We start from the raw sequence: 13,483 nt of genomic DNA, 5'->3' as shown, positions 1-13,483 counted from the left end.
GAAATACTACAAATGTACTTAGGAGAATTGGTGCCTCATTTAAAAATCTGTGTACCGACCTTTGTAAGAAGTTACTTAATAAATAAAATTATTGGAATGGATCCTCACTTTACTCTTAGTGCCCGAAACTAGTAAAACAGTGGTATTGCCACCGTTACATAAGAAAAGCAACTGCACACTTCTTCCGCCGCTAGAAATGGAACAACAACAAAAAATATTTGTGCGAAAGCCATTATAAGCAGACGCCAAACGCCTTCAGTTTCAGTGACACTGGTGTTACAGCCTGTATCTCTTCTGTCGGTAAATAGTTTGCTGCATTTCGCCGCGGTGAGGTGCGCGCCGCGCGCCCAGGTCAGTTCGTGGACCACCACGCGCACATTACTGGCGTGAACCGCACTGAGATCAGCGCGCTCAGCCTGAACCTGTCCGGCGGCAAAGCATTCTGGGTCAGTGCGGTGACAGACGCCATGATTTTTTTTTTTTTTTTTTTTTTTTTTTTTATTACCGTGGCCGGACCAGAAAATGGATGCTTCCTTCAGTAGCTGAATGAGTAGCTCGGTCTCCCGGGAGGTTTCCACCACCCGTCTGGGGGAAAGCCCACTTAAAAGGCACGATTCTGCATGTCGGCTTGTTGCTAGGAGCGGATTCTAGTAGAAAAGCTGAATGAGCGGGCTGCCGCCGCTGAAGCAAGCTAGAGGCTAGCCTGGCTAATGCTAGCAGTCACCAGGCTAGGCTAGCACGAATAATAATAATCGTAAGAATAAACGCACTGTCTTGCTCAGCTGAAGGACACCGATACAAGGCGGACAAGAGGCTACACCTTAGGGTAAGAACACGACACGTTTGAGTAATGAGACATTTAAATGTTGACAAATTCAATGTTTAGCTTGATAAACGTGTTTGCCTGTAAGAGATGACCCTGTCGGCCTACTGCGTCACCGTGCAGGATTCGTGTTGGCACGAAATCCAGCGGTTTCTCCCCAGCTTTTAAAACCGCATCCATTAAATATCCAGTAGTGTAAAACACATAGTCCAGGCGCGTAGCTTGCACTTCAGTCAGTGCCTGCTGCTGAGAGGCGGTGTTTATTTCCGAGGGAATGTTTTTAGCCTCCGTATGCGCTGTAGGTTTGTGCTTGCAAAGCTCCCCCATTCACGTAATGTCTGACTTGTATCTTTGGCCTCAATAACAGGTATGGCCTGGGTTTGATTTGGACGGCGGTGGTGATGGCAGAAGGGACTGACGCTGTCGAAATGCCCTCCTTTGACCCGAGTCCTATTTCTGAAGCAAAAAAGAGACCTACTTCTTCTGATGGCAGTGAGTGTTGATCTGGGCTGTGTAGTCTGTGTATGCGTCTGAAATGAAAAATGCACATTTCCATGTTGTTGTCTGCTGTTTCACCGTGACATATTTTACATTACATTTCTATAATTAGTCTTTGGGTCAGTGATTGAGCAAAAAGTTGATTTGCTGATTTTGGGGCAATCCCGACGAATCAAACTCGATGGTTTGCTAGGCTCATGAGCACTAGTGGCAGCAACAACTGAAAAGAAAATTCAAATGTAAATAGTAAAAAAAAATGTGAACATGAGAGACGAAAGTGATGAAAATGTAAAGAAAACAATTGAAAGGTTTAAAAAAAATAATAATAATTTAAAAATAAATAAATTAAATAAAAGTAGATAAAATAGTTCGAGGGCAATGACAAATAATATCAACAGGGTATAGAACATTTTTAAAAATGAATACAATAAAATAAATGATTTAATAAAACAAAAATTGTCAATAAATTATAGTAAGGCTGTCAATATTCTATATTTTTGTTATTGTCAACAAATCCCATGAAAAAAAATCAATAATGTGTTTGTATGTCTCTTCATACCTCCCGATTTCTTCATCCCATCTGTGGCTGCCATTCTTACTGAAGACGTAAATCTCTAAAAATGGGCCACAAACATAAAATTCAATTTATATTTCATTTATATTATATTCATGCATTCAAGCTTTGATCACCAGACTTATCCTTTATACGCTCAGACCTGTATCGCCTGACAGTTAGGATTAATATATGTACCTCCGCCGCCTCCATAAATGGGGATTACTGAGGAGTCAAGTGCTGTTTAGTCATTTCTATCTGTGCCCATTTTTACAGTCTTTGATCTGCCTGCCTACTTCAGCAACATGACCATTAAGTTCTGCCACAATGTCCTGTCAGAAGAAATGAATGAATTCACACTCTCGAACCAGTTTCGTGGGACTTCTATCATATTGATGCTGTTGTGACTGTCTGAAATGATAATTGATTCATCTTTAAGTGCCGCATGTGAAATCAAACATTCTTTCAGGCTTTCTAACTGTTTACCTGTGTCATTTTATTGCAGGAGACGAGCCCATGAGGAAAATGCCTGTGTCAAAATTTGGTCCCAGACCTCAATTTGTGCCTGTTCACTTTGTCAGTGGTGGCAGTAGTGGAGGAACTGGCACTGATGAGAAGGAGAATGATAAGGAGCGCAGGAGGATTGAGTTGTACGGTGTGAGACAGTGGGACTCCGAACACTCTTCCTACAGCAGCACCGGCAGAGCGCAGGGCTCCTCCTCCCTGAGGCCTGCTTTTGACAGAGTGCCATCGTACAGTTCTGACTCTTGGGGTTCCCATAGAGACAGAGACCGAGACCGAGACAGGGAGATTTCTTTAGGTAGTATGAGTGGCTTAGGTTATGGAGGACGTGGGCCAACTATAAACTTCATGGCAAAAACACAGCAGGACTACACAGCCAAGTATGAAGCCCACACCTCTCGAAATGCAGACTCTTATTCTCAGCCCCACAGGCACAATGGATATGGGGGAGCGAGCAGATCAGGAGGCTGGGATTCAGGACGTCAGGGCTTGGGGTACAGTTATCAGGACCGGCCGTCATCAAGCAGGCCATTCAGCAGAGTCTACAACAGCCCGGGCAGGAGCAGTCCTACCACGTCTCAGTCGGGCTCTTCATCACAGCCTCTTCCTATATCTCAGTCAACATTAGATGACAAGCAAAGGCTAATTGCCAATGTAGCATCTGCGTTGGCTGTTGCTTTTAGGGACCCTATGTTTATGACCGGCAGTGAGTCACCAAACTACAATTTCATGTTGAGCCGCAGCATTCAGGCCTGCAAGACCAACCCTGAGTATATTTACGTCAACCTGAAGGATATTCCTCAGGCTGACCTACCGAAGAACAGGAAAGTACCAACAGACGGTTATGCCTGTGAACTTAGATGTCAGGCTGTGTATCTTGCTACCGGATACTCTGGCAGTAAAAATGGAGCGAGGGACCGAGCCTCCGAGCAGGCTGTAAAACTCTTCCTGAAACCAGTCGAAGTTCGTGTTGTGCAGCGTAAATACAGACATTCAATAGTAAATGACATGGTTGTGTGCCAGACGCACAGCCCGACCCCAGCCTTTTTACCTGCACTCCGCAACCCAGAGGATAAACCGACGCCCAGCTCCAAGGGCCAATACGAGCCTGACAAACGGAAGCACTGGACGGAGTTTGTGGTTATGGACAATGCTCACGACGCCATCTGCATACTCAACAACTCTGCAGCTTTTAATCGCATGAAGATAGACTACAAGTTCGACCTTCTCCCAAATAACAGCGCTTGGCTGTGCAGTGTCTTCCTGCAGGATGAGCTGGTGGCACAGGCAACAGGCACTAAAAAGAGCTCGAAGCATGCAGCGGCTGAAGAGGCAGTGAGGAAACTTCGCATGAACCAGGCACAGCAACAACAGCAGCAGCAGCAACAGCAGCAGCAACAGCAGCAGCAGCTGCAGCTGCAGCAACAGCTACAACAATCGCAATACTCCAGAGGAAATAATCAGTCAGATTCTGGTGGACGCTTTGGTCCACAGGGTGGCAAAAAGAAGCATCTGAGCGAGCTGGTCATCCTGGAAAACTCTGACAATGCTATCTGCATTATTAATGACACGGCACAATTTAATAAAGTGACTGCGGATTACAAGTTCACCGTTCTGCCTGATCATCGCTGGAGGTGTGAAGTTTACTTAGAAGGACAGTATGTGGCAGCCGGAATTGGGCCCAAGAAAATAGTGAAGCACATTGCAGCGAAGGAGGCGCTGGCCACCTTGAGACGGACACAGGCTGTGGTCAAATCCAACCTAAGAAAGGAGGGTCACAGCGACGCCATATCCCGATCCCAGATTCTGGCTCGCTCTGGTGAGGAGGCCACAAGACAGGAGATAAAAGAAGACAACATCGGAAACCAGCTGCTCCGCAAGATGGGCTGGAAGGGCGGCGGTCTGGGCCGAGATGGTGAGGGCATTGCAGAACCAATCAGAGTGAAGGAGCAGTATTCTAGAGAAGGTTTGGGTATGGACACAGACAAAACTGGAAATCAGCTCAGCAAGCGCGATATTGAGGACATCATTCGAAACTATGCCAGTTCAGACCGTCAGGATGATCTCCGCTTCTCCACTGACCTCACCAACGATGAACGCAAGCAGATCCACCAGATATCTCAGAAATATGGCCTACGTAGCAAGTCATATGGACAGGGATGGCAACGGTTCCTTGTTGTCAGTCGCAAAGTACACAAAGACCAGCTCATTGGTCAGCTTCTACAGGAAGGACAGGTGGGACGATATGAGCTTGTGAAACCTCAGGCCTCTCACTAATTTGCATGCAAAGCAAAATGAGGAAAAAAAAAAAGGCAAAAAATTACCATTAGCTTGGACTTGAGAGCAAATCACATTCAAGTGTAACAGCTGTGTTTATACTTGTGTGTAACAAATTTACAACACACATTAACAAATGAGAATCTTTCAGGTATCACCTGTGGTTTCTGCATTCCTTTGCCATGAAATGTACTTTAGCTTTAGCAGGAGCTGTAGGATAAATAATTTGTCTTTTTTTTTGTTTTGTCTCCTGCCATTCCATGTCCTATATTTGTTACACTTTTGCACAAGCTTGTGTTCAGTGCTTTATGGTATCATGTCCGGATGATGCTAGTTATTTCATGAATTTAAAAAAAATGACTTTACAAGGTTTTTTGTCAAAATTTTTTTTTTTTTTTTGTGGCTATTTAAGGACCCTGGCAGAATATGCAGCTTTTCAATGCTTGTTTGTGAACACTGTAGACAGTTGACTCATGAGACAAGGATTAGAGAGGCATTATCGTCGAACTGTAGCTAGGTGCTCATACCAGTCTCACTGTAAAGAAACATCTCTATTCAGCAATACCTGCAATGTTGTTTGCTCTTTCAACACCTGGAGATCATTCTACAAGAACAAGCTGCATTCACGATGTGAAAACTTTCACATGGAAACTGTAAGCTGTGATCTTTGTTAAATGTCAGATGTGTTGGTTTATGTGAGTACAGTTAACTTGTCTGCTTGTTTTCACAGATGTAAAATCTGAATAAATTTAAAACTGATCTTCAGGCTGAACTTGGTTCAGATGAATATTTGTGATACTATAAGTTTTAAAAGAAAAAAGCAACAAAGACAACTTATGTATATTTATTTTATTTACAAGAAAATGTACAGTTTGTTACATGGGTTACCAGTGCAAAGTTTTATAATCTGAAAACAGACACCATCCTGTTTAAACAGTGTAATCAGCTCAGTATGACAGCTGATCTGTGAGATTGTAAAATAGCATAAAAATGTTCTCACACAGCCTTTAAATGTCAGCATTATGAAACTCTGTGCATGAAACAAAGCTGAGTGCCCATAAAGGGTACCAAATATCTTGTTTCTGTATTGAAGAGGGGACAAATGTGTTCACCAATATCTAGAACATTTTTAAAATCCAAGGCATGGCTTTACAAGTACAGCTGAGAGAAATGCATCTGTTGAGTTGACAACTTGTTTGAGGGATGGATGTCCATGCCAGGTTAATTTTTCTATCCCACTGAAAGATTTTTCAAAAGGTAGAAAGAAATAAAACCACGAACAATTTGCCCACTGAAACAGAAGGAGAAACACCCATGAACAGCTTTGTTTTTTTTTTGTTTTTGTTTTTTTTTGTTTTTTTGTTGTAAATATGAACTGTTGGTATCTACACAGCAAACCACACAGCAAGCACATCTAATTAACTGTCACCGTATCATCCAGCCAGTTTCAAAACAAACAAAACAAAACAGGTAGAAAAGTGACAACTGAGAGACCAGCCATTGCCTTTTTTAAAAAAAGAAAAGACTCGGGGCATGTAGCAAGTAACCCAGATATAACAAGGTACATTAACTTTTAACAAACATACGCTATTGCCCAACAATAGCATTCGGCAGGAGTGAATGCCACAACACAACAGCATACAAACTTAGCAACAGTTATGGGACAAATATACTGAGAAGGATTTTAAGATGTGTCATTTTATTTCTGTGAGATCAGTTGTTTTCTTGATCGGTGGTTTCTTGATTCTGGGCTGGACACTGGTCATACCGGAACGTTAATGGGTGTCAACAGTCACGCCAACTCTGTTCAACAATAGCAGAAACCCTCTTCTCGTACTCGCGCTTGTTTTCCTGGTACAGCTGGGCTGCTTGGCTATTGGCTGGACTGTTTGGGTTTGGCTCATCCAGTAAAGACTTTAAATATACAACAGAGAATGTCAGTGGGTTCGGTTTCTAACAAAGTTTTATGACATAACAGTCATTTCAGCTGGATAGTCATCACATTTATAAGTTACTCTTATTAATTTTTCTTAATAATTTGAATTTGCAAATTATACGTTTATCTGCGTAAAGGAGTGTTAAATTACCTGTATTGAAGTTAAGATTGAAGAGACATCATAGGTTGGACTCCAACGATTCTGAAGTATATCTAAGCATATGCTGCCATCTGCATACACTGCAAAAGAACATACAGAATATAAGGCTTTATTTTTATACAGAAGACACAGACAACACGTCAGTTTTCCAGGGATAAATAAAGAACAACTTTGCTGTAATTGACATCGTTAGAGCAATTATCCACCCCAAGCAGTCGAGTACATACCATTTGGATGAAACATTTTGGAGACAAAACGCACTGTTGGCGGTTTATTTGGATATTCCTCTGTGAATTCAATGGTAAGTTTGAAGGTTCCTGAAAGTGAGAAGTAATGGCATTTTATGAACAGAAAACACTGCATTACAGTAATAAAGCCAACTGGAAAATGCATGTATCAGTTTGTCAGAACCTGGCTGGTTGTTTGTTTTGGTGATGTTTATATGACACTTGCAAGCAAGACTAAATTTTTTTTTTTTTTTTTAACTCAGCTGCCAACTTGATCAGAAACTGACTCTCTTAGTTACATGGTGGCTGTAAAAAAAAAAAAAAAAAAAAAGTCAGCAAAAGCTCCAAAAAACTGCACTTATGGTTCACAGCTGCTGAAGAAGACAGTGAGGGAGTTAACTCCAGTGCAGTAAGATACTGGTTAAAAAGAAAAAAAAGCCTAAACTTCTTCAAACACACAGAGTCCCATCTGATCCATGTAGGAGACCTGATCAGTCGTTGTAGTTTCCTGGCAAAACAAACTCCCACCTGATAGACTGTCAAGTCAGCATCTAAGATCTACTCGTATAACCATATCAATCAATATAATCTAACTCCCAAAACCCAGTGCTTGAAGTGGTCATGAATATTTGATGAATTACTGTCAGAGAAAAATTATTTGGATATAAAAGAGCTTTAGAGAGGACTTACCATCTTCAAAAGGTGTTCCCTCTGGTCTAAAAGACACATAACAGACAGGTCGTAAATCAACTTGCACAAAGCCCCTATTAACTTTTCATACCTTTTAGAAAACTCACAGAACCTGCTGACATGAACAACAGCTTAACCACTTATTTTATGTCAAAAAGCAGGCAGTGAATACATCTACAGATTACATGCTGTAAATACAAATTATTTATTAAAATTTCTAAAATCCCTGTCATAATTTTTTAACAAATCAGCTTAACTTACCCAAAAATGACAGCATTCCATACCATGATATTGTTTTCTGAGGGAGCACCACTAACTCCAGCTGGAGGATCCTCTTGCAGTCTAAAAGATCCAGTAAAAGCACAGTGGTATCACAAAGTATAGGTGATTTTAGACAGAGCATTAAATATAGAAATCAAACCCATTACTACTAGACATACTGTATTACGCCCCTGCATGTGGTCAACAGGACAGGTAATTAATAATATGAAAAAGAGGGATTGAAGATTCTAATGTAAGAATCAGCAAACACCAAATGTCCGTGGAACATTAAACAGGAATACAAGCCCTAAGTTGTATCTCTAAGCATATTGCATATTTAACATTAGATATTTTTCAATGACAAATGCCCCACCAGGATTTACAGCTGGGTGGTATAATCAGCAGGGTTTCTGCAGTATTCACCAAGTTAACTTTAAGAATTTGTAAACCTTTTATTACCATACAGAATTTCATTTAATACCTGTTTCATGATCAAAGTAGGAAAGATAATAAATAAATAAAAACCAGTAGGAATGATAATGCCTATACTTATTTACTGACTGCATGATTTTGTTGACATTTATATGACGTTTTTGTCAGCACGTCCCAGCTGTATGTACCAATAATTCATGTTATTAAGTCATTCATTCATTGAATCATCAATCATTTCACCATAAAACTGCCAAAAATGGATGGATGAATAAGTAAAAAGCAATTAATTTACAATCTAAATATACTTTTCACATTAGGTGAGAGGTCTGGGGACAGTTTTAGCTAAAATCACAGACAAAAACCTTTTATAACTAGATTTAAACTTGAGGCGGAGAAAATATTAAGACAAGTGACATTTAAGACTTTTTTTGTATCTTCTGAGGCCTTTCTGAATAAACTTTAAGACTTTTCAGGACATGCAGATATCCTGTACAAACGTTATTAAATGATACTAAATATTCATCTGGACTTTTTGTTTTTGGTATCACAGATCAATCATACTGAATAAATACTGTATAGTGGTAAAATAATTAGTTGTGTCTAATTCAGTGAAAATGAACAATGTCTTTATTTGCTGGGCCATTACAACCACATTCCTAATGAATGTTTATCAAAGTTTAATCCATTAGTCACATCGTCGATGACTGAGTTTGACAGGGGGCCAGCCAGGATTAGGTCTCGACTCTGTGACCATCAGCGCTGTCGAGCTGGAACATACTGTGGATCAGGGAAAAGGAACCATGTGCCACAGGTGACTGTGCTCGGTGTCGTCAAGTTTTCACTGACTGCATGGCAGACGGTTGCTTATCAGGCTTAGGCGGTGATCTGTGAAGGTCCGGGGACAGGAGCTCCCGTGATCAGTATGTATTTTAGACAGTGGACATCCACCCAAACGTTTTATCTGGCTTTGATGTGCCATCTGGCCAATGACTTGAGCTGCATCCTCAATTACCACTTACACAAACATGAACAAAGCCATTAACTGTTTCGAGGAATGATCCGAGAGAAGTGATTGTTGGCTACAATAATAAGTAGATATAAACCTACAAAAACCAGCAGGGAGCATTAGTTACACAAAATTGTCGTTAATACTCCTGTCTGCCTTGCTAACGCTGGTGTCAGCGCCCTTTCAGTAACGTTGACAATTACCGATACCTGTCTATAGCTTAGCATTCATTACCTTGTTAATAGTACCCAAAATTGATAGTTGGTACCCTCCGCGAAGACACCGTCGAGATTATAACCCGCTAGTGTTTATATGTCTGTGTGGATTAATGTTTGATGGTGCTCTAGTTTAATATGCCGTTTAGGCTAACGCTAACAAGCTAGCCTTAGGTTGCGAACGTTGGCCACAGCTACTACTCTGTTTTCTTTTCGCTTACCGTTTAAAATCTCTCATTAAACGTCGTCTTGCTGGAGTTGACATCCTGTTTACACGCAAACCTAAATCCTTGGCATAAACGTAAGCGGCTCAAGTGTATGGAGATATATTTTTCTAAGGGAGTATTAGTTCAACACCTAGCTGGCTAGCTGACGATTGCTAGTTTGTCAAATATTTGGCTGCCTCTGCTAGTCTAAGGGCGCTACCACTTACACTGGAAAGAGGACATCAACGTCGAATGGCTCCAAATCGGTGAGCTGTATTAGCCACATAAACACGAACTAACAGTATCACTGAGCATGACATAGTCAAATCCTTGTGTGTACTTCTGTAAACCAGTTTAAGCTCGTTGTAAACAATCCTATACTATTTTTTTATGTGGCTGACGGACCCTGTCTCTACACTTGTATCATTCTAGCGAAAATTACGTCATATGTTTAGCACCCATATTTAGTTTTTTTTCCGAACACGACAAACACTTTTATGTTTTTAAGGTTTTATCCTCCTCTTCTTCGTCAAATTCAATTTTATCTCTGTCCATTTATCGATTAACCAAAGACGCAGTCAATTAACTACTTTAGATTTAACGACTGCCAGTAACACGATGTATTTACGCGACTGTTTGCAACAACACAAGGTTTTATGGCTGACATCCTATATCCGAGTTTACAGTAACATTAAAAGACCACTAGATGGTACCTAGCGCCTTGTAAAGTAAATTATACGCCACAACAGTCAAAGCACGATCTTCTTGTATGTATCTTGCAACTACAGTTTTTTTTTCCCCCTTCAATTTCATTGAACAAATGATAGTAATAACAATCGAAAAGCCATGGGTTGGGACAGAAATAATACATCACAACGACAGTATCACAGTGTAAAAGAATATAACATAAATATATCAAAGTACATACATTTAACATTTCACAAGCTTTCTTGTTTTTAGAGTACTGCTTGCTGTCTGTTTCAAATAATCAGAAAGATGGTCAACAATTGGAGCATTTACATCCATGGACGTGTGTTTTTCCCAGCAATAGTAATAGTAGTATAATAGTAGTAGTAATAATAATAAAAAATCAAATAATGCATGTTCAAAAGAAAAGGTAGATTCTGAAATAACTACGTTGAGTAATCTTACATCTTGACAAAACTTATGATAATGGAGACAGATTCAAATTAAATTATCTAAATCCTCAGGGCACAGTGTACACAAAGAGCAATTAACATCAGTATCCTCTTTAAGTTTTTGTAAGAAAAGACCATGGAGGGGTAATATCGATGATCCTAAAAAACGCTTCTTTTATTTTATTATTAATTAAAAAAAAACCTGACAAGTAAATTCCAGATTTTCTTCCCGTTAACACCAGATATTAGATTATCCCAGTAAAATATTACATATGGAATAAAGTACAGCTATTAAAATAACTGGATTTTTGAAGGCGACACATATTTGACCAACAGTTTTTACAAAAGGATCCTGTGGTAGCGAGCATGACCGGATTAATCCGTTATGGGGTCCTGGGCAAAAATTTTCTGTGGGCCCCCACTTACCCCCCCACCTGCCACTCTCTGAATATTTACCCTGTCGCTTCCAATTTCCCATTACGTCCTGTGCAAGCAGACCTTCTGTGCTGGGACAATGCTTGATACAGTTTGGGGTAATTTAATTTGAACACAATGCAGGGCCCCTCCATAGGACAGGGCCGGATAGTTAGCTAATTAATGCAGGACCCACCTTAGCTGAGACTGTACTTTAGTGGTGCAAATAAGTAAGCTAGACTTAGTAGACTTCCGGCTTTAATTCAAGGGGTTTAAAAAAAAATATCGCATTAAGCATTTAGGAATTACAGCCATTTTTATACATTATCATAGCTGGAAGTCTATACTCCAATCACATCTTGATGGCTTCGTTTCAAATCCGCTGTTGTGATGTAAAGAGGCAAAATTATAAAAATGGCGTCAAAAAAAGTATACATATAAATATACACACACATATATATAATTGACTGTTTATGTTTCATATATGTATAATTAAAACAAAAAAAATGTGTCTGTAGATTAAGTGAAAAAGGCTTTCTTCATGCTTAGTGTGTACCTTCCCATATGGTCTAGCGGTTAGGATTCCTGGTTTTCACCCAGGCGGCCCGGGTTCGACTCCCGGTATGGGAACTACCGTTTTTTGTCTAGAATTACACACAAGTAACGAGAATATGTCTTTGACCCACTCAAAGACAGATACAAAAAAATGGTATATGTTTGGTAGCACAAGATTACCGACAAATGCCGAGTGTTCTAGCAGTGGGTTATTCGACACAGCTTTCACCAGCAGGCGGTCATCATTTCCAGAGAGTCTACCGCAGACCCCGCCCGCTGAGGAGTTAACCTCAGTTGCTCTCATCTCACAACCGCTTGTACATTCCCGGAAGATTCCCATTTCCACTTAAAATCTCCCTGTGCCAACTCTCGTCGTTGTCTAACGTAGTGAACCAAGCTCCATCTTGGCCTTTTACAACCCTTTTTTTTTTTTTTTTTTTTTTTTGGTTGTCTCGTCTGCGACTAAATCGCGTTGAGCCGCTGACAGAATTGCCGGCAAAGCAACACCAGTGACCGCGTAACGGTTCACTTTATTCACTGTCGTACAAGTGCAGTGCAAGATCCACATAACTACTGGTGGTAGATGACACTACCCAGTCAAGTATCGGGTTTAGAATGAAAGATGCATTGATCGTTATGCACTTTTTAAGCAATGGGATAACACGCGGACACTAAACAACACTTTTTTTTTTTTTTTTTTTTTTCCCCCCTCAGAACGTCTTTAAATTCCACCGTTTTCCCCCTCCGTGCCTATTGCTCAACGCCAAGTCCCGACTCCTCCGGTCTCGCTTTAGTACCAACCAGGCTACAGCCAAACCTTGGTGCGGGCCAATCATTTCCCAGGAAAATGTGACTGCTAGGAATTCCCCACGCATCAGCCCCTGTCGGGCAAAACGGTAAGCCTTGTGTCAGTACGCGCACGAAGGCGAGCGGGAGGGTGAGAAGCGGACCGGCGGCCGTGCGATGATGTAGCTATAGGACAGTTTGGTCTCAGACTGGATAATAATGCTTTTCTAGCATCGCCGCGATTCAGGACAGCCGCCTACCGCCTGTTTAAAGTCGGGGAATATGCTGCGCTGATGACAACTTCTAACAGGGTAAGTCCACTGAGTTTTTTTTTTTAATGTTCCAATAGTCATCACTTGCTTTCTTGTAACTCTAACTTAGCTGTATCTGTATATCTTGCCCCTATTGTGAAAACTCCCTGTGGGGGCTACGTTGAGGTGTACTTCCTTTACGTTTTTCTTTATTTTTGTGGCTCCTCATACGAAATAATCGGGTTTTTTTTTTTTTAGCAGATAATGGGATGATGTATTCGAAGTCACTGGGGTTACTAAGACACGTTTGCCAGTATGAAACACCCAGCGCTCGAAAGTTCAGTTCTCAGGCTACGACTAATGAGGCATGGCTGAACTCATATGATGTGAGTAGTGGGCGCTTGGATAGATGACCTGCAGACTCTGCTTTGCCTACTATTCCATAGATTACTGTGACTCCCCTGTGTGTCAGCCAGCCAGCATGTGACCGCACTGATGGCCTGTGTGTGTGTGTGTGTGTGTGTGTGTGTGT

General features: G+C 40.9%; 3 protein-coding genes and 1 non-coding gene across 5 annotated transcripts in view; 3 read left to right on the top strand and 1 right to left on the bottom strand.

The window, feature by feature from the left end:
* The first annotated feature begins 516 nt into the window (after positions 1–516).
* Positions 517–5,445, top strand: nkrf (NFKB repressing factor). Its single transcript, XM_040119658.1, has 3 exons — positions 517–826; positions 1,191–1,315; positions 2,380–5,445. Exons 2-3 carry the CDS (start codon positions 1,225–1,227, stop codon positions 4,671–4,673), a joined length of 2,385 nt encoding a protein of 794 aa, XP_039975592.1. The 5' UTR covers positions 517–826; positions 1,191–1,224; the 3' UTR covers positions 4,674–5,445.
* Positions 5,446–6,353: 908 nt separating this feature from the next.
* LOC120785186 (ubiquitin-conjugating enzyme E2 A) lies at positions 6,354–10,225 on the bottom strand. Of its 2 annotated transcripts, none has more exons than XM_040119659.1 (6): positions 10,034–10,225; positions 7,948–8,028; positions 7,687–7,712; positions 6,997–7,086; positions 6,761–6,849; positions 6,354–6,587 (listed from the first exon to the last, which is right to left on the bottom strand). In XM_040119659.1, the coding sequence occupies exons 1-6, from the start codon at positions 10,090–10,092 to the stop codon at positions 6,459–6,461; spliced, it is 474 nt and encodes a 157-aa protein (XP_039975593.1). In that variant the 5' UTR covers positions 10,093–10,225; the 3' UTR covers positions 6,354–6,458. The 2 variants fall into 2 exon arrangements, with proteins under 2 accessions (XP_039975593.1, XP_039975595.1); XM_040119661.1 differs by lacking the exon at positions 10,034–10,225 and adding an exon at positions 9,822–10,023.
* Positions 10,226–11,917: 1,692 nt separating this feature from the next.
* Positions 11,918–11,989, top strand: trnae-uuc. The gene has a single exon. It is a non-coding gene; the product is annotated as a tRNA-Glu (tRNA).
* An 828-nt stretch (positions 11,990–12,817) lies between these two features.
* elf1 (E74-like ETS transcription factor 1) overlaps positions 12,818–13,483 on the top strand; it is a 42,241-nt gene continuing 41,575 nt past the window's right edge. Inside the window, exon 1 of the mRNA XM_040120016.1 lies at positions 12,818–13,011. The gene's annotated coding sequence lies outside the window, so the exon portion shown is untranslated. The remainder of the gene's footprint in view (positions 13,012–13,483) is intronic.

This window comes from Xiphias gladius, chromosome 23 (genome assembly GCF_016859285.1).
Source record: "Xiphias gladius isolate SHS-SW01 ecotype Sanya breed wild chromosome 23, ASM1685928v1, whole genome shotgun sequence".
NCBI classification, from domain to species: domain Eukaryota; kingdom Metazoa; phylum Chordata; class Actinopteri; order Istiophoriformes; family Xiphiidae; genus Xiphias; species Xiphias gladius.
Note: the sequence above shows the minus strand (reverse complement) of the source record. Positions and strands in the feature narration are given on the sequence as shown.